Raw genomic sequence first — 18682 nt, forward strand, 5'->3', positions numbered from 1 at the left:
GATAATATCTAGCCATGTGATAATATCTAGTCATGTGATAATATCTAGCCATGTGATAATATCTAGCCATGTGATAATATCTAGCCATGTGATATTTTTTTCAACTTAAAGGTCATTATGAAATTAATGCCAGGATGAAATGTCAGTGTAGAAGTGCATTTGTTTATATCCCGATTAGCTCATAAATCTGTCAGTATGTCCACATTTCATTGGCATGAGTGCATGCTAAGTTAATATAATTGAAAGCCCATTTTATAATTTTGATATATTCAAGAAAAATTCAAACGAAGTTTTAAGTCAGCCAGCTAAATGAAATGTGTCCACAATTTATTTGATGAGAACATTTATTATGATGACTTTCATTCCTTGGCCTATATCACATGGTACCATTTGCTGCCTATGGCTCTGTTCACACCTGGCATGAGATTTCTTGTCCCCCATATCTGATCTGTTATAATCCTCCTTTCCTTCACCCAGTAGTCCAACTTCATTTATTCTAGTTGTAGCAAAGTGGGTAATATCAAAATGACAGTTATCTTCATAGGAAACTGCTACAGTATTCCAGTTCCAAGTCATGGCCTATGCAAATCAGCTTTATATTCCAACTTTGGAGGTGATTTCATTAGACTCGTTCACAAACAGTTTGCAAATAATTCTGGCGCTTCCAAGCACTGAATATAACTTTAAGTAATGTAATGCCAGGTGTAAACAAAGCATATGACATTCATGGTGGACGACCTTGGACATGTTAATCCGATTCGTAATATAGCATATACAACATTTCAGTTGTAAAGATCTTGACAAAACTTTCCTACATACTGCACACTCACTATTTGTCTTTAAGGGCTGTTTATACGTTATCAATGGCCATTATGTGACAATGTTTGTGTGACAAAGAGACTTGGTTCATTGCATTACTGAAAACATGAGTAAAACATGGAAATGTTACTTGTTGACGCAATTCAACACTGCACATTTAATAAGAATAAACAGCCCTTAAATTTCATGGAGATCAAGCCAAATTAGTTTCATTTTTGTCAAGCACTTTTGTCTTGGTTACATCTCTCAGAGAACATATGACCAGAGAACATATGAACAGGTGATGTTACAACTACAGAGAATATACATTTTAATTTCTAATGCTCGAGTTCTTTGACCTATCACTACTGGCAGCAAGACGTTTAAGCAAATATTAACACATTTCTGTAAATAGTTATACAGAATAATTTCTGTAAGAGTACACTTCTGTAAAACCCAACAGTTATTTCTCTCTTAGTCACCATCAGCCACCTTAACACCATCTTTTACCTGCCTGTGATTACTTTAAGTATAACTGATTCTAGAGGAAAACACAAATATGTTATAGCATTCAATAGACAAAGGCATTTACAGCTATTAAGTTGAAATACAGTCAAGTCATTCAGCCTGTTCATGTACAACGAGCATCAATGAGCATGACGTTTCCTCATTGCCACTTGATCCAGATTGCAGATGGACTAGAAATGCATGTTTACTGGTTCTTTTTTGTTGAACTTTTTAAATAATGAAGAATACCACTGAGAAGTTGATTTTAGTCCAACATCCACAATATTAAGAGGTGTAATACAGGTGTATTTAACATGCTGTAAGGAGCAACACAGAGTTGTTTTTGCTCACTGGGAAGCTTATAGTTCTACTGTATGCCTGCACGCATTTAAATACTACTTTAAAGACAGAATACAGATAACACAGAGTTCCAGCAGTGCTGATTGTTTAAGGTTAACTATTAGCAATAATAATTCCTGCAGTGGTTCAGAAGTGAAGGCTAACAGTGTTGTATCCTCAGTAGTGAGTAGTGTGGTGAAGGCGAAGCAGTAACATGTGAGTACATAAGAAATACTGTACATGAGATTATGTCCTTATTTTGATGTATTCCAATGGTCTTTTTCAAATTAGTTTGGAGATACAGTAGTACCTTTCCAAAAACACAAAGTCTTCCAGCCGGGTTTTCACTCAATAATTTGCATATTGTTTTTCATTAATGGTACTTCCTTCATTTTGATGATGGTACTGTATGTCTTGAAATCCACATACAATTTTCTTTTTTTGTATGTTGTCATGTCCACACTACTTTTCTAACAGGCAATGATTTATATACAAATACAAAAAGTACAAAAACGTTATTTTGTATGAGAATAGGCTATTCCCCGTAATTCCTCTCTAAAGGATAGTGTTAGTCTATCCATTGAAGTCTTGTCTTATGCATACATCGAACTTGTATGAATGGCATGTGGGATCAAATGATTTGACATGACAAGTGTTCTTTTCTGAAGACACATTTCTGATGCAGTGAGGAAAAAAAAGGTTGAATACCCGAGGTAAAATGATTGATATTCACAACTAAGCCACCTGAGTGTTAGTATCAATCAGGAACACAGTAGGATTTTATTCATCTCAAATGTACAGAAGTACATACGGTACTACGTAGTAGCTACTGCGCTACAGATTTATCACGACTTCTCATTGATTGTTGTTTCTTGGCTCTGTGCGTCTTGCAGGCAGCAAGCCATGGGGCTGGGTATGTAGTTGAATGGGGTGACCCTAACCGCCATGCTGGGGGAGCTCTGACGGAAATGACCGACACCACCTGTGTGAGTTTCCACAGAGTGTGAATTTCCAGTAGAGGCTGTGCTGTAACTCTTTAGGGATCCATCAGAGCCTCCATCTTGGCCGGAGCCAATGCTGATCTTTCTAAGGAGGGCTAGTCTCGCTGCCTCCTCTGAGATGACTGGAGCTGTCTCAACAGTTGGAGAGGTGCTTGAGTTGGTCTTGTTGGACGAGAAATCCTCCGTTTGGACTGTGGCGTCGCTCGTCTTTCTTGACTTAAGTAATATGGTCGGCAGTTTCCCTGGCAGTGCTGGTGGTTTTGGTTTTGGCCCTTCAAGAACAGGCAACAGAGGCAGTGCAGTAGATGGCAGAGTGCTTTTCAAGATTTGAGGAACATCCTCATCCCGAATTCTCCTCCAGGTGACTCTGTCATTGAGACGTGATCCAGTTCTCTGCTGCTTCTTCTTTGTATCGTCCTCACTCTTGGCTCGCCCACTTGAGTCAGAGGACGAGGAGCGGAGGGAGGAACGGCTGGTTACTCTGCTCAGTATGTTAATGCTGGGCGATGAGGAATGGCGCTTGATTGTGTCTCTTTCCTGCTGCTTGGTTGCAGAGACGTTCCTCTGAGGCAACCTGCAGGGACTCTCTGAGCTGGTTCTCCTGGCTGGATGCCTGGTTGAGAGGTCTCGGTCACTAGAGCAGGCTCTGGACAGAGTCACAGTCTGTCTTTGTAGCCCCTGCCTTGACTCTTGCCTTTGCCCTGGCCCCCTTCCTTGCATCCTCCTTGGTCCCTGAGCAACTGCCTTTAGCTCTTGGCATCGAGATGAGCAGAGGAAGACTGCAGGAGCACCTGGGATTGCTTTTCTGGGCGATGCATGCTGCGAGGTAGGAACAGAGCGTGAGGACGGACTGTCACGTCTCATCATAGTCTTTGATTCCTTGATAAAGGTCAATTGCCTCAGGAACCCATTGCGGTCAGATTCGCTGCAGCTTGAATGGACAGATGTCATGCGATTGGCTGGAGGTATTCTTTTTCCTGCCACCTGACTGTTTTGCCTGCTGATACTTGTGGGTTGGTTGGTTACCAATGGCGATAGAGTTCTGGACTGTCTTGCTGCATTCTGCATGAAGGGTATTCGGACGGGTGACTTCTGTGTTTTGTGTGCTGGAGATTTTGGGGTCGGATTTGAAGGAACAGTGGAACGTCCCTTCCTTTCAGGTGGACTACTTGCTGGTGTGGTATCTTTTTTGGAAACAGATTGACTCGTTTGTGAGGGGAAGGTTATTTTCTTCGGTGACTGTCTCGATGGAGTAGAGCTTTGAGATGATCCAGATGATGAGCTCTTTGGTATCCTCGGAGGTGGGGTTGAGCTTCTTTTCGGCAAACACCACTGTGTGGAGTCATGGGGTTGTCCCAAACGGTGGAGACTCCTTGACCTCTGTTGAGCAAGGTTTGGATTCTTTGGAGCATCTGTCTTAGGTGACATTTTATTAGGAGGAGGAATTTGTGAGAGATTTATCTCTTTCTTAGGGGTGTATGTCACTGTTCTACCTCTGAAGACCACTGGCAGATTTGGAACTGGCTTACGTTGGTTAAAGTCCAGAGGTTTGTTAGCTTTTTTGTCCTTAAAGATCTTCTTTTCTTTAGGAGTAAAACTAGATCCAGACATAAAAGAGAGGACAGATTCAGTCTCTTCGGAGGACGGTTCTTGAGACTTTGATGCTTGTAGCCGTGTGACAACAGAATTAGCCCCTTCTTGTATTTCTCTCCATTCAACACTGTTGAGGTCTGAGTCTTTATCCGAAGCCATATCCTCACTGTCAAATTCTTGTTCTTTGTTCCATCCACTGGCCACATTCTGCATTACGTTTCTTTGTTTCTGCTTCTTCTCTGCTTTCTTTCTTGCAGAAAGCTTCTTCCTCTGCTTGGGCATTGCAGATGTTATGCATTTTTGCAGAAGATCATCCTCTGAATCCATACTGACTGAGCTTGGTGAGCTTTGTTCCTCATACTGATTGTGGATGTGCATTGGTCTTTTTTGTTGGACCTGGTTAGATATCTTGTTGTGTTTGTTTTTCACCCATATTTGCTGGGCTTTTGATTGGTGTTCCTCAAATTCTGCATCAATCAAAGAGCTAAGAGATCCACTAAGAGAGTAACATGGGGGCGTTTCGTCCATTATTAGTTTGTGCTTGATCCTATTAAAACCTTTGGGTCTTGTCTGGGAGTTGTCAATCCGACCAATATTAGTCATACTTCGGGAGAGAGTGTTCTTGCTGGACTCTCTCATCTGTTTTCTCCCTGCCCTTTTAATCACTCCCTCCTCTTTGTCTGTCTGTTCATTGTATAAGCAGTAAATGGCTTCCTCTGTAGGACAGCGGTTGGACTGAAAATCCTTGTTCCCCTGGAGTGCTCTCTGATTTTGGTTCCCCTCGGTGTTTGGCTTTATGATCGGCAGATCCAGTTTCCTTGTCAGGACCTGTCCCTGCTTTTGTCTTTGTTGATTGGGGGATTGATCATGGTTTCTCTGGTTAGCCACTCTATCAGCCACCTCTTTGCTCTGCATCAGTACTCTTTGAGTGGGAATGACATGTTTGATTGACCTGTTCATTTGATTGACTGGTATGTCAGGCTGACTGGTCATTTTAGTGGTCTTGTGGAAGTGCGAGAAAACCCGAAGGTCTTCAATTCTCTTTGCCTCTTGATCCAACAATTCCTGTTTGTTCATATTTCTTACCCTCCAATCTTTTGCCCCCTTGTCCCTCACTGGGTACTGAAGTGTTTCGTCACTTAACGAAGTCGTGCTGGAAAAGTTTACAGGAGTGCCCTCGGCAGAATCAGTATATGAGGAATCATCAAGATATAAGTCATTTTGTTGCATTACAATCCTTCTCCCTGAGCTCATTTGATTGGCATTGTTAGGAACCATCATATAAACAGGTATAGGTTTTCGGGTTTGTGAGTTTAGAACATGTGTGGGTAAGGTGGAGATCAGGGAGGGCCTTACTTTCCTGAACTTGGAGGGCATTGCTGAATTGATGCATTCTTTGAGAATTTCTATATCATCATCTGAATTGCCCTCACTATATCTTTCCCCTTGGTCCATAAAGGAAGGATGCTCATTGTCATCTGGCTCTCCCTTAGCCTGTGGGAATGTTGGATTGTTGTCCTTTTGCTGGAGTATGGGGGTCAATTTCAGTTCAACATCCTTCTGAATGAAGTGCTCATGAAGAGGTAGAGCACTCAAGCTAGAGGCACATGAAAAGTTCTCTGTCGGCTTTTCCACTGTAAAGTAAATCATGGTGTCTAAATCTGGAGGCAGGTTGAACCTTTCCTTAAAGTCTGCAATGTCCATGAACTTGCGCAAGCTGTTTTCCCACTGCCCTGCTGTCCCAGCGTTTTGGGTTTCTGGACCATGTGATTCAGCAAAGCATGGGGTTTTGCTTCGACTGGGGGGCATGGTTTGCCCTGGACTGTCAGGAAGATCACTTGGACTTATGGTCCCACTGATCATTTCGCTGCATGGATCACTTAGTATGGAGCTGGCAATTGAATGAGATTCAAAGCTACCCAGTGAGCTGACAGAGCTACAACGACTCATCACAAGTGGGGTCTCATGGATGTAGTTCTCTGACGAACTTGAAGGTGATCTGTCCTCAAGTATGCCTGGTGATACATCCCTCAGGAACACCTTTTCATGTTTGGTGGGGCAGGGAATTTCAATTGGATCAGTCCCAAGGCTTTGACAGGTTTTTGAATCAGTGATTAGCAGTTGGCTATCACTAAGATCCTCCAAGGTCTCATTCTCCTCCCTCTTTACCAGATCCTCATCTTCCACTTCAATGATCTCAAGTGATGAGTCACTCTCCAACTCATTTTCACTTTGACTCTGCCCGTCAAGAGCTTCATCACCAGAGGAGAGGGAGGACAGGGAACTGCAACGGGAGAAACAGATTGGTGTGTTCTCCACTGAATACTTCTGCAGTGTCTCCATTGGTCCAATGGTAGGACTTCTAGCAGAGCTCATTGGAGAAAATTTGGTTAAACTCCCCCCAGTCATCACAGTTGGGACCCAGGCTTGTCTCCTCATTGCTTGAGCTGCATGTACATTGATGGCAGTCTTTGCAACACCAAATTTAGCGACACTTTGAATTAGAGGGACATGTTGATAGGAAGGGGACAGCTTTATGGAAGTCATGCTGACATCAGAAGAGAATTTAGTTGATGCACTAGCTGGTGTTTGAGGGGGCAGCGCTTGGCTCTTCTCTGTTTCTGTGCTATTAAGATCAGGCAATTTCACATCTTTGCTGTCCACAGAATCTCTCTCTGGTACGTCGATCTGACTTGTCTCATTGAGGACATGAGCTCCGACATTAAGGTATTCTTGATGGGCCACCTTAAGATCAAGCTTGTTAGGCCGTCTCGCTGAGGGCCTAATCTGGTCCTTGCTACCACAATAGCCATCACTGGTGCTGCCACTATTCAGACTGTCAGTGGACAAACTTGCATGGGTAGTTTTGAGACGTAAGATAGCATGGGCTCTGTTTAGACGTTCTCTGTGTGCAAAGCTGCTGGTATCAGAGAGGCGGCAGGGGGAGCATGACTTGGCCCGGGCCTCATGGAGTTCATCTGATCCATAGGGCAGGTCTGCAAAATGGTCCTCTGAGCTAAGGCTAAAGCTGTCCTCCGAAGATGTATGCATGGTAATGTCCTCCACAAGCTTATCAATCTTAGCCACAGTGTTGGTGATCTTTTTTGCTAATTTTTCTGCTGCAACATACACCTCATCTTCTAGAGGCGCTGGCTTCTTATCCTCTGTCTGTGGTGGCTCCACATCTCTCTCCGGTTCACTGTCCTTCTTGCGAGGCTGGTTTTGAAGAAAGTTGGAGTTGGTCAGGAACATGGAGAGCATGGAGAAACTCCCTGTGTCCAGACTACTGGAGACATTAGGGGCCTCATCATCGTCAAAGCAGCCCGAGTCAGATGCATAATCTTTTGCCAGGCTCTCGATGTGCCGCAGTGGCTTGTTGATGCTTGGATGCTTGGCACAGTTTTTTTTTTCAATAGAATCAAATGTCTCCGCCAGGTGCTTTGCATCTAGCTCAGCCTCTAGTGCTTTCTGCTTCCTCATGTAGAGTGAGGGCATGCAGGAACCAGGGGATATGACCGCGGCATCCTTATACTTGAGGGGCCGGTTCGTGAGCAGGTTCCGTAGAGCTGCGGCACTTCCCATGGCTATCATTTTGTGCTTGGAGTGGATGAGGTTGCGCAGCATGCTGACCGCTCCCAGGTCCCACAGCAGTTCCTGGTCCTTGGGACTGCGAGCAGAGAGATTCCAGAGGGTCCCACAAGCGTTGCTCACAATTGTCAGGCTGTGGGAGCGCAGGTGCTGTAGCAGCGTTTGGAGGCAGTTGTGGTCCCTGAGGATTTGCCTGTGTTGAAAGAATGGGAACATACTAAGTATACAAGTATGTCAGAATGAAATGTGCAGAAATTGATGACAATAATCATTGAACAGTTGCACTGATGTAGGAAATACCTGTAATCATCCCTGGTGGCCACAAGACTGGACACATTACGCAGGATGCCACCTCCACTCTCAATGATTGCCAGTGAGTTGGTCTGACATCTGTAGGTGAGGGTGCTGACCAAGAAGCCCAGAGCCCCATCTACTGAGCAAATGGCCACCTTGTTCTCAGGACTGTGTGCTGACAGGTTCCACAGAGCGCTGAGGAGGCTCTTCAAGGTGGATTCCTAAAATGGGATTTTGCATTAACATTGCATTAGAGATTTTTTTTTACAATTATATTTTGCAATTATTTCCTTTGATAATTGCTTTGGTTACAATTGCCAACATGAATTAATCACATAGCCTAGGTGTGATTTTACCTTTGTAGCTTGAAGAGCACAGGTTATCAATCCTGTTACACTCCCCACGTCTCTAAGGACCCTCTTGCTGTTGATGTCTGCACGCCATGACAGATTTCTAAGAATACTCGACACTACCTGTGAGGGAACAATAGACATAACCTCTTCAGCCATGTGGTATTGAAAACATTTATTTGAAGCACTGAAACTAAAAAGAGTAATGCCTAGTGATCCTGAAAGGGTAACAGAATTAATACACGCTGGAAGTAGTTAGTATAGTAGTAACAACATCATACCTGATGTAGTTCCTCACTATCAGATGCAAGTTGGGTGACAATGGCCTGCAGGCAGCTTTTCTTTGTGCAGAGAGTGGCCTGGTAAAAGAAAGGTCAGACATATAGTTGAAGTCGGAAGTTTACATACACTTAGGTTGGAGTCATTAAAACTCATTTTTCAACCACTCCACAAATTTCTTGTTAACAAACTATAGTTTTGGCAAGTCGGTTAGGACATCTACTTTGTGCATGACACAAGTAATTTTTCCAACAATTGTTTACAGACAGATTATTTCACTGTATCACAATTCCAGTGGGTCAGAAGTTGACATACACTAAGTTGACTGTGCCTTTAAACAGCTTGGAAAATTCCAGAAAATTATGTCATGGCTTTAGAAGCTTCTGGTAGGCTAATTGACATCATTTGAGTCAATTGGAGGTGTGCCTGTGGATGTATTTCAAGGCCTACCTTCAAACTCAGTGCCTCTTTGCTTGACATCATGGGAAAAATCAAAAGAAATCAGCTAAGACCTCAGAAAACAAATGGTAGACCTCCACAAGTCTGGTTCATCCTTGGGAGCATTTCCAAATGCCTGAAGGTACCACGTTCATCTGTACAAACAATAGCACGCAAGTATAAACACCATGGGACCACGCAGCCATCATACCGCTCAGGAAGGAGACGCGTTCTGTCTCCTAGAACTGAACGTACTTTGGTTCAAAAAGTGCAAATCAGTCCCAGAACAACAGCAAAGGACCTTGTGAAGATCCTGAAGGAAACAGGTACAAAATTATCTATATCCACAGTAAAACGAGTCCTATATCGACATAACCTGAAAGGCCGCTCAGCAAGGAAGAAGCCACTGCTCCAAAACCGCCATAAAAAAGCCAGACTACGGTTTGCAACTGCACATGGGGACAAAGATCGTACTCTTTGGAGACATGTCCTCTGGTCTGATGAAACAAAAATAGAACTGTTTGGCCATAATGACCATCGTTATGTTCGGGGGGAAAAGGGGGAGGCTTGCAAGCCGAAGAACACCATCCGAACCATGAAGCACGGGGGTGGCAGCATCATGTTGTGGGGGTGCTTTGCTGCAGGAGGGACTGTGCAATTCACAAAATAGATGGCATCATGCGGTAGGAAAATTATGTGAATATATTGAAGCAACATCTCAAGACATCAGTCAGGAAGTGAAAGCTTGGTCGCAAATGGGTCTTCCAAATGGACAATGACCCCAAGCAGACTTCCAAAGTTGTAGCAAAATGGCTTAAGGACAACACAGTCAAGGTATTGGAGTGGCCATCACAAAGCCCTGACCTCAAACCTAGAGAAAATTTGTGGGCAGAACTGAAAAAGCATGTGCGAGCAAGGAGGCCTATAAACCTGACTCAGTTACACCAGCTCTGTCAGGAAGAATGGGCCAAAGTTCACCCAATGTATTGTGGGAAGCTTGTGGAAGGCTACCCAAAACATTTGACCCAAGCTAAACAATTTAAAGGCAATGCTACCAAATACTAATTGAGTGTATGTAAACTTCTGACCCACTGGGAATGTGATGAAAGAAATAAAAGCTGAAATAAATCATTCTCTCTACTATTATTCTGACATTTCACATTCTTAAAATAAAGTGGTGATCCTAACTGACCTAAGACAAGGATTTTTTACTAGGATTAAATGTCAGGAATTGTGAAAAACTGACTTTAAATGTATTTGGTTAAGGTGTATGTAAACTTCAGACTTCAACTGTAAGTCATTTATCTTTATTGAAAAATGCCTTTACAAATCAGATAAATATGTATCCCTCTCAGTGGTTCGATGCTTTTCGGATGATACCTTGTTGACGACATCTCCGAAAGTAAGGTTTGTCAGTGCCATTCCCGCGTAGCGTCGAAGTGCCATATTGATGGGATCGTTCTGCATGCCGTACAGCTCCTGGTCCAAGTGCATCACCTCTGCAACCACCTGCAACCCTCCTAAACAGAAACACCCGCCATGCACATCACAAACTGAATAATAGATTCATTCACACATCATATTTTTCTTTATGGTTATGCTTTATCGTTTGTGTATATTTCCCATTGACGTGTTGTTCACTAACCTAATTCATTCATGGCTCTTCGGTACTCCTCCTCGAAGGAGAGCTTCATGACAGCACACATGGCCTGGCAGATCTGGGGCTCCACTGGCTCAGGGATGTCTGAATGGAACACGGACAAGTACATCTTGAATTACTCTCACATCACTATATAATCCACCACAGTCTGCTATAGAGATCACATTAATCTCCTAAAATAATCCTCCTCTACTAACCTGTGGTTGTAGTACCTCCAGGGGAGGGAGTACGCACGTGGCTCTCAATCCAGTCCCAGCCGCTGTCACAGTGCGAGCGGATCTGCTCCAGCACGTGCAGCACCCTCATCTCCCGCCGGGCCTGGCCCTCGTCGGGCTGGGAGTACACTATGTTATGCAGGGCAGTGCTGGCTCTGGACTGGGCCTCCCGGCTGCATGCTACACTCCTGGCCGACTCTCCGGCGCCCCCTGGGCCATCGTGCAGGATCTGCACCAGCAGGGGGACGCAGCCGGACTTGCGCATGGCGATGCAGCTGTCTTGGGAGCTGGACATGGCCAGCAGAGTGCGGGACATCTCCTCCCTGTCCCGGTTGGCCAGCATGGAGAGCAGCCAGAACACCATCTCCACCTAATCCAGGTGAAATACATGGCCGTGGAGAGTACATATTTTATTCATTAATTTATTTACCTTTATTTTGGCAGATAAGTCGACAGAGATACCTCAATATTTTATAGCAATGATTATAAGCATAACTTGCATATTATGTGTAATACCTTTATTAAAACCAAGCATAGAGGTTATTTGTTATAATTCATTGGTATTAGATTTAAAAGGTGATTGAATTGCTCCTGATTTGTTATGTCGTTAATGCATTTCTTTTGAAGCAATGTTTCTTTAATGTACAAGTGAATAGGTTGGTTTACTGTTAAGTTTAAGTTTCCCATTTATCTGGTTAAGTTGTGACTAATGAAGTAGCTTGTTAAGATGTGGCCAATGGGAAAGTTGACCTGGTTAACAGGAGGCCTGGGTTGAAAAAAGAGAGAGGGGGACGTTGAAAAAAGAAAGAGGAGAGACGTTATTAGTGTTGGTGAAGAAAAATGACTAAAGGAGACTATAAGGAGGGAACAAAGACCAAACTGCTATATACCTACAGAGATTTGAAGGGAAATATTGATTTTATTTTTCAAGAGAGTATTGTTATTTTGTTAAGAAAGACCTTTTGGAGACTGGAGCTGCCTTCGCATTGTGGATACATTCAACATTCTCAATGTTAGCCTAGCATCTTGCAAGGTCTGGAGAGAATTACTTGTGGACGATCGGCAAATTATGGTTTCCACGGGATGTCGGTTGCTGCTACGGAGTACTGGCTGCATTGAAAACGGTGTTTGCTGTGGATCTTGTGAGGACACCTGCACCAAACTGCTATATGTTGCTAAGGAAATATCTACGATTAGTCAGTAACTGTAAGGACCAACGCTAGAGTAGAGAAACAGGTACAGTGAGTCAAACATTTAATTAGGAACAGACATGAAACAAGACAGGAACAGAGCGGGGAACAGACAGATATAAGGAAGGTAATGACAGAGGTGATTGAGTCCAGGTGAGTCCAATAATCGATGATGCGCGTGACGGAGGAAGGCAGGTGTGCGTAATGATGGTGGCAGGAGTGCGTAATGCTGGGGAGCCTGGTGCCCTCGAGCGCCAGGGGGAAAGAGCGGGAGCAGGCGTGACAGTCCCCCCCCCCCTAGGGGCACCACCCGGCGTGGTGGGCCAGCCGAGGCACGGGCACTGGACAAGCCGGGCTGGGCGTGAAATCCCAATGAACCGGCAGAGGTGTGAGAGCCTGGCGAGCCGGCTGTGGCATAGGAGTCTGATGATCCGGCTGAGGCATGAAGGCCTGTGAATCCCGCTGAGGTGTGGGAGCCCGATGATCCGTCGGAGGCGTAGCAGCCTGACGAGCCGGCTGGGTGTAAAAACCTGACGATCTGGCTGAGGCTTGACGTGGGATGGCCGCCTTCCGAGCCAACCGGCGCAAGAAACCTCTCGAGACAGCTAGGGCGTGACAGCCTGACGAGCTGGCTTAGGCACCCCCGGTTCTATCGGGGGCAGCCCCGGGACCCGACGTCACCACCAACCGGAAAGCCAGCACTTCCCGATTCTTCGTTTGTAAAGCCCTTTTTACATTAGCCGATGTCACAAAGTGCTGTACAGAAACCCAGCCTAAAACCCCAAACAGCAAGCAATGCAGATGTAGAAGCACGGTGGCTAGGAAAAACTTCCTAGAAAGGTCAGAACCTAGGAAGAAAGCTAATAATATTATCTGAAGTTAATAATCATCCTAGTGAGTTTACAATAGGGATTCTTATTGGTGATGTCCTTCTCACCTAATATCCCATGTTGTTCAGAAATCTAAGTAAGGTAATATTGTAAGAGTCAAATTCGAGCCTGGTGAGAGGGTTACATATTTAAAACCATCGAAATACCCCGTCGGAAAATGGTGGTTGAATATTATCATAAGCATGTAAGATCTACTTTCACTACACATGGCTCCATGGGATCTGATTATTGTCCACACACAAATAGTCATCTAAATAATGCAGAGCCACTAATGCAAACTCCATTCATTACTACTAAAGATGTGATGATGGCCTTACTTTGCTTCCATCTCCTTGTGCATCCAGAGCAGAAGTAGTCAACGCATGTTCAGTTTCGGGAATAGGCTGCTTTTCACAGCTTGAGATCTGCAAAGAAAGAGAGGGATCGTAAATTACATGGTTTCAAACTGCTTCATGTCAATAAGGGTCAAGTAACTGACATTAATAATTTCTCATTTTGTAGCATAAAAGTCAATTGCAGGCGGTTTGCTTTGAACTTTCTATTAGGGCTGGGAATTGCCTCACAATACGATATTATCACAATACATCGCTGCTGATACGATATGCATTGCGATTGTCACGATTTTATATGTATTGCGATTCTATACTGTGATTCTATTGCAATTTCCCAAGCATATTGCTCACTATATGTCGGCTGCAGAGAGACGAGAGAGCATGAGAAAAATGTTGATCAGTCATGGAAATAAAAGTGCTGAAAAAATCTTGGCTCACAACTTAAAAAGAAAATGGAAAACAGGATGAAAAATACCAGTGTTTTGGTGCAGGTACATCCGACTAGCGCTAGCTAATACTATCTAGAAAAAAATCATAATACATATATATATATATATATATATATATATATATATATATATATACTGCTCAAAAAAATAAAGGGAACACTTAAACAACACATCCTAGATCTGAATGAAATAAATAATCTTATTAAATACTTTTTTCTTTACATAGTTGAATGTGCTGACAACAAAATCACACAAAAATAATCAATGGAAATCCAATTTATCAACCCATGGAGGTCTGGATTTGGAGTCACACTCAAAATTAAAGTGGAAAACCACACTACAGGTTGATCAAACTTTGATGTAATGTCCTTAAATCAAGTCAAAATGAGGCTCAGTAGTGTGTGTGGCCTCCACATGCCTGTATGACCTCCCTACAACGCCTGGGCATGCTCCTGATGAGGTGGCGGATGGTCTCCTGAGGGATCTCCTCCCAGACCTGGACTAAAGCATCCGCCAACTCCTGGACAGTCTGTGGTGCAACGTGGCGTTGGTGGATGGGGCGAGACATTATGTCCCAGATGTGCTCAATTGGATTCAGGTCTGGGGAACGGGCGGGCCAGTCCATAGCAACAATGCCTTCCTCTTGCAGGAACTGCTGACACACTCCAGCCACATGAGGTCTAGCATTGTCTTGCATTAGGAGGAACCCAGGGCCAACCGCACCAGCATATGGTCTCACAAGGGGTCTGAGGATCTCATCTCGGTACCTAATGGCAGTCAGGCTACCTCTGACGAGCACATGGAGGGCTGTGCGGCCCCCCAAAGAAATGCCACCCCACACCATGACTGACCCACCGCCAAACCGGTCATGCTGGAGGATGTTGCAGGCAGCAGAACGTTCTCCACGGCGTCTCCAGACTCTGTCACGTCTGTCACGTGCTCAGTGTGAACCTGCTTTCATCTGTGAAGAGCACAGGGCGCCAGTGGCGAATATGCCAATCTTGGTGTTCTCTGGCAAATGCCGAACGTCCTGCACGGTGTTGGGCTGTAAGCACAACCCCCACCTGTGGACGTCGGGCCCTCATACCACCCTCATGGAGTCTGTTTCTGACCGTTTGAGCAGACACATGCACATTTGTGGCCTGCTGGAGGTCATTTTGCAGGGCTCTGGCAGTGCTTCTCCTGCTCCTCCTTGCACAAAGGCAGAGGTAGCGGTCCTGCTGCTGGGTTGTTGCCCTCCTACGGCCTCCTCCACGTCTCCTGATGTACTGGCCTCTCTCCTGGTAGCGCCTCCATGCTCTGGACACTACGCTGACAGACACAGCAAACCTTCTTGCCACAGCTCGCATTGATGTGCCATCCTGGATGAGCTGCACTACCTGAGCCACTTGTGTGGGTTGTAGACTCCGTCTCATGCTACCACTAGAGTGAAAGCACCACCAGCATTTAAAAGTGACCAAAACATCAGCCAGAAAGCATAGGAACTGAGAAGCGGCATGTGGTCCCCACCTGCAGAACCACTCCTTTATTGGGGGTGTCTTGCTAATTGCCTATAATTTCCACCTAATGTCTATTCCATTTGCACAACAGCATGTGAAATTTATTGTCAATCAGTGTTGCTTCCTAAGTGGACAGTTTGATTTCACAGAAGTGTGATTGACTTGGAATTACATTGTGTTGTTTAAGTATTCCCTTTATTTTTTTGAGCAGTGTATATACAGTACCAGTCAAAAGTTACTCATTCCAGAGTTTTTCTTCATTTTTACTATTTTCTACATTGTAGTATAATAGTGACGACATCACAGAGAGAATGCCAAGAGTGTGCAAAGCTGTCATCAAGGCAAAGGGTGGCTATTTTTAAGAATCTAAAATATATTTTGATTTATTTAACACTTTTTTGGTTACTACATGATTCCATATGTGTTATTTCATAGTTTCGATGTCTTCACTATTATTCTACAACGTAGAAAATAGCAAAAATAAAAAACCCTGGAATGACTAGGTGTGTCCAAACTTTTGACTGTGCTTCTACACCTGCATTGCTTGCTGTTTGTGGTTTTAGGCTGGGTTCCTGTACAGCACTTTGAGATATCAGCTGATGTAAGAAGGGCTATATAAATACATTTGATTTGATTTACTGTACATATTATAAAAATTGTACAAATCGATACTTGGAGTCAAAGTACTGATATAATATCATCCAAAACAAATCAAGACTGACCTTCAAGTTCCCTTGAAAAAATGTATTATGTTATTAATTTCAGTCTAAATGTCTAAATTACAATCTTATTGATTATTTAAAATAGAATAGATTATTTAAAATAGACTAATATCTTTGTAGATAAATTATATTCTATAATTATATTCAATACTGTATGTATACAAATTGGAGTTGGTTAAGTTTATTGGGTTTAACAAACTTATTTTGAAATAATTACATCTGAATGGAAAGATTATGAACATCTAATTTAAAATAATGTTTGTTAATATCCCATTAATTATCGTGCAAATATAATTATACCCCATAAATAGGCCAGAATAAATAACAAATGTATCCAGCCTCTGGCATTAGTAGATAATTGGAAAAAATAAATGACCTAAATTTGCTGTCCAAACATAAAAAAGTATTTAGTAATCAGCATCAGTATCTCCTGAAGTGAACACCAGAGTGAGATGTTATTGTCAGTAGACAACTAACCGATATCAATACATTTCATTTCACCTCCTGCATCTTGATATTGGCCCTGCAGACAGACGTTCATGTCTTTTCTCATAAGGTATGAGTTGCACACTCCCAGCATACAGACACAATCCATTTGGATTCAACAAACCGATTGGCGCCAGCACAAATCTTCAGAGAGTCATCTATCAACTCTTTCATCCCCCCAGTCGATCACCATGGTAACCAGGCTTGTGCCTGATCACACCCTAGCTTTCAGACAAAGGGGAAGGGCTATTAGACATGCTAGTCTGAATAGCTCCATCATGTTGTAAGTAATAAAGTGTGATCTCGCCGATAACAAGATAAACATGCTAAATGTGTCTGTGTTTGGATGGATTGAATCTGCCGTGGCTTTTACCCCTTCAATTGTCGTAGCCACGCAGTTCAAATAATCAAACGCTTACAATGGATTGCATAGGAACCTGCTGTGTGATGCAAGATGGTTGACAATAGCCCAGAAAAACATGGAACAATGTGTCTATTGTTGTCTCTTTTAATTCACATTCTTCCTGCATCCTGGTACTAGAGAACTCATTGCTATTCTCCTACAGAGCCCCAGAGGATAGATACACAGACACCTAAACGGGCCGGTCTGAGACCCACTCAACCGAAACACCCACTCCTGCTGTGCCAAGCTTGCAGTGCCCAAGCAACACTATACTCTTTGGGAGGAGCGACCAATTGGAGCCGAGCTAAAGAGGGGCAAAGCCTGTGTTCTGCATAGCAGCACGGCACCGATAGAGCACAAGGTAAGTGGGATGGAGAAAGAGACAGTGGGGAGATGGAGGGGGATAGAGAGAGCGAGAGAGAGACGGAGGGGGATAGAGAGAGATGGAGGGGGATGGAGAGAGAGAGGGGGATTGAGAGAGAGAGGGGGGATATAGAGAGACGGAGAGGGATAGAGAGAGAGGTGGGGATAGAGAGATGGATGGGGATAGAGAGAGAGAGAGCAAGAGAGAGATGGGGATAGAGAGAGAGGGGGATAGAGAGAGAGAGAGGGATATAGAAAAAAGAGAAAAGTGTGTTAACTGTATATTACAGGATAGCACAACATTCCACAACCTACAGTATTATAAACTCAGCAAAAAAAGAAACGTCCCTTTTTCAGGACCCTGTCTTTCAAAGATAATTCGTAAAAATCCAAATAACTTCACAGATCTTCATTGTAAAGGGTTTAAACACTGTTTCCCATGCTTGTTCAATGAACCATAAACAATTAATGAACATGCACTTGTGGAAGGGTCGTTAAGACACTAACAGCTTACAGACAGTAGGCAATTAAGGTCACAGTTATGAAAACTTAGGACACTAAAGAGGCCTTTCTACTGACTCTGAAAAACACCAAAAGAAAGATGCCCAGGGTCCCTGCTCATCTGCGTGAACATGCCTTAGGCATGCTGCAAGGAGGCATGAGGACTGCAGATGTGGCCAGGACAATAAATTGCAATGTCGTACTGTGAGACGCCTAAGACAGCTCTACAGGGAGACAGAATGGACAGCTGATCGTCCTCGCAGTGGCAGACCACGTGTAATAACACCTGCACAGGATCGGTACATCCGAACATAGCACCTGCGGGACTGGTACAGGATGGCAACAACAACAGCCAGAGTTACACCAGGAACGCACAATCCATCCATCAGTGCTCAGACTGTCCACAATAGGCTGAGAAAGGCTGGACTGAGTGCTTGTAGGCCTGTTGTAAGGCAGGTCCTAACCAGACATCACCAGCAACAAATCAAATCAAAGTTTTATTTGTCACGTGCGCCGAATACAACAGGTGTAGTAGACCTTACAGTGAAATGCTTACTTACAGGCTCTAACCAATAGTGCAAAAAATGTATTAGGTGAACAACAGGTAAGTAAAGAAATAAAAACAACAGTAAAAAGACAGTGAAAAATAACAGTAGCGAGGCTATATACAGTAGCGAGGCTATAAAAGTAGCAAGGCTACATACAGAAACCGGTTAGTTGGGCTGATTGAGGTAGTATGTACATGTAGATATGGTTAAAGTGACTATGCATATATGATGACCAGA

General features: G+C 43.7%; 1 protein-coding gene across 1 annotated transcript in view; it reads right to left on the reverse strand.

Annotated features, from left to right (window-relative positions):
- Nucleotides 1-306: 306 nt before the first annotated feature.
- LOC115151644 (adenomatous polyposis coli protein 2-like) overlaps nucleotides 307-18682 on the reverse strand; it is a 53005-nt gene continuing 34629 nt past the window's right edge. The window contains exons 8-15 of the mRNA XM_029695753.1: nucleotides 13460-13546; nucleotides 11045-11432; nucleotides 10833-10931; nucleotides 10568-10707; nucleotides 8752-8829; nucleotides 8477-8593; nucleotides 8127-8341; nucleotides 307-8019 (exon numbers count right to left, since the gene is read on the reverse strand). Coding sequence (XP_029551613.1) covers nucleotides 2490-8019; nucleotides 8127-8341; nucleotides 8477-8593; nucleotides 8752-8829; nucleotides 10568-10707; nucleotides 10833-10931; nucleotides 11045-11432; nucleotides 13460-13546 — 6654 coding nt within the window. The 3' untranslated portion in view covers nucleotides 307-2489. The remainder of the gene's footprint in view (nucleotides 8020-8126; nucleotides 8342-8476; nucleotides 8594-8751; nucleotides 8830-10567; nucleotides 10708-10832; nucleotides 10932-11044; nucleotides 11433-13459; nucleotides 13547-18682) is intronic.

Source organism: Salmo trutta, chromosome 17, assembly GCF_901001165.1.
Source record: "Salmo trutta chromosome 17, fSalTru1.1, whole genome shotgun sequence".
In the NCBI taxonomy this organism is placed as follows: domain Eukaryota; kingdom Metazoa; phylum Chordata; class Actinopteri; order Salmoniformes; family Salmonidae; genus Salmo; species Salmo trutta.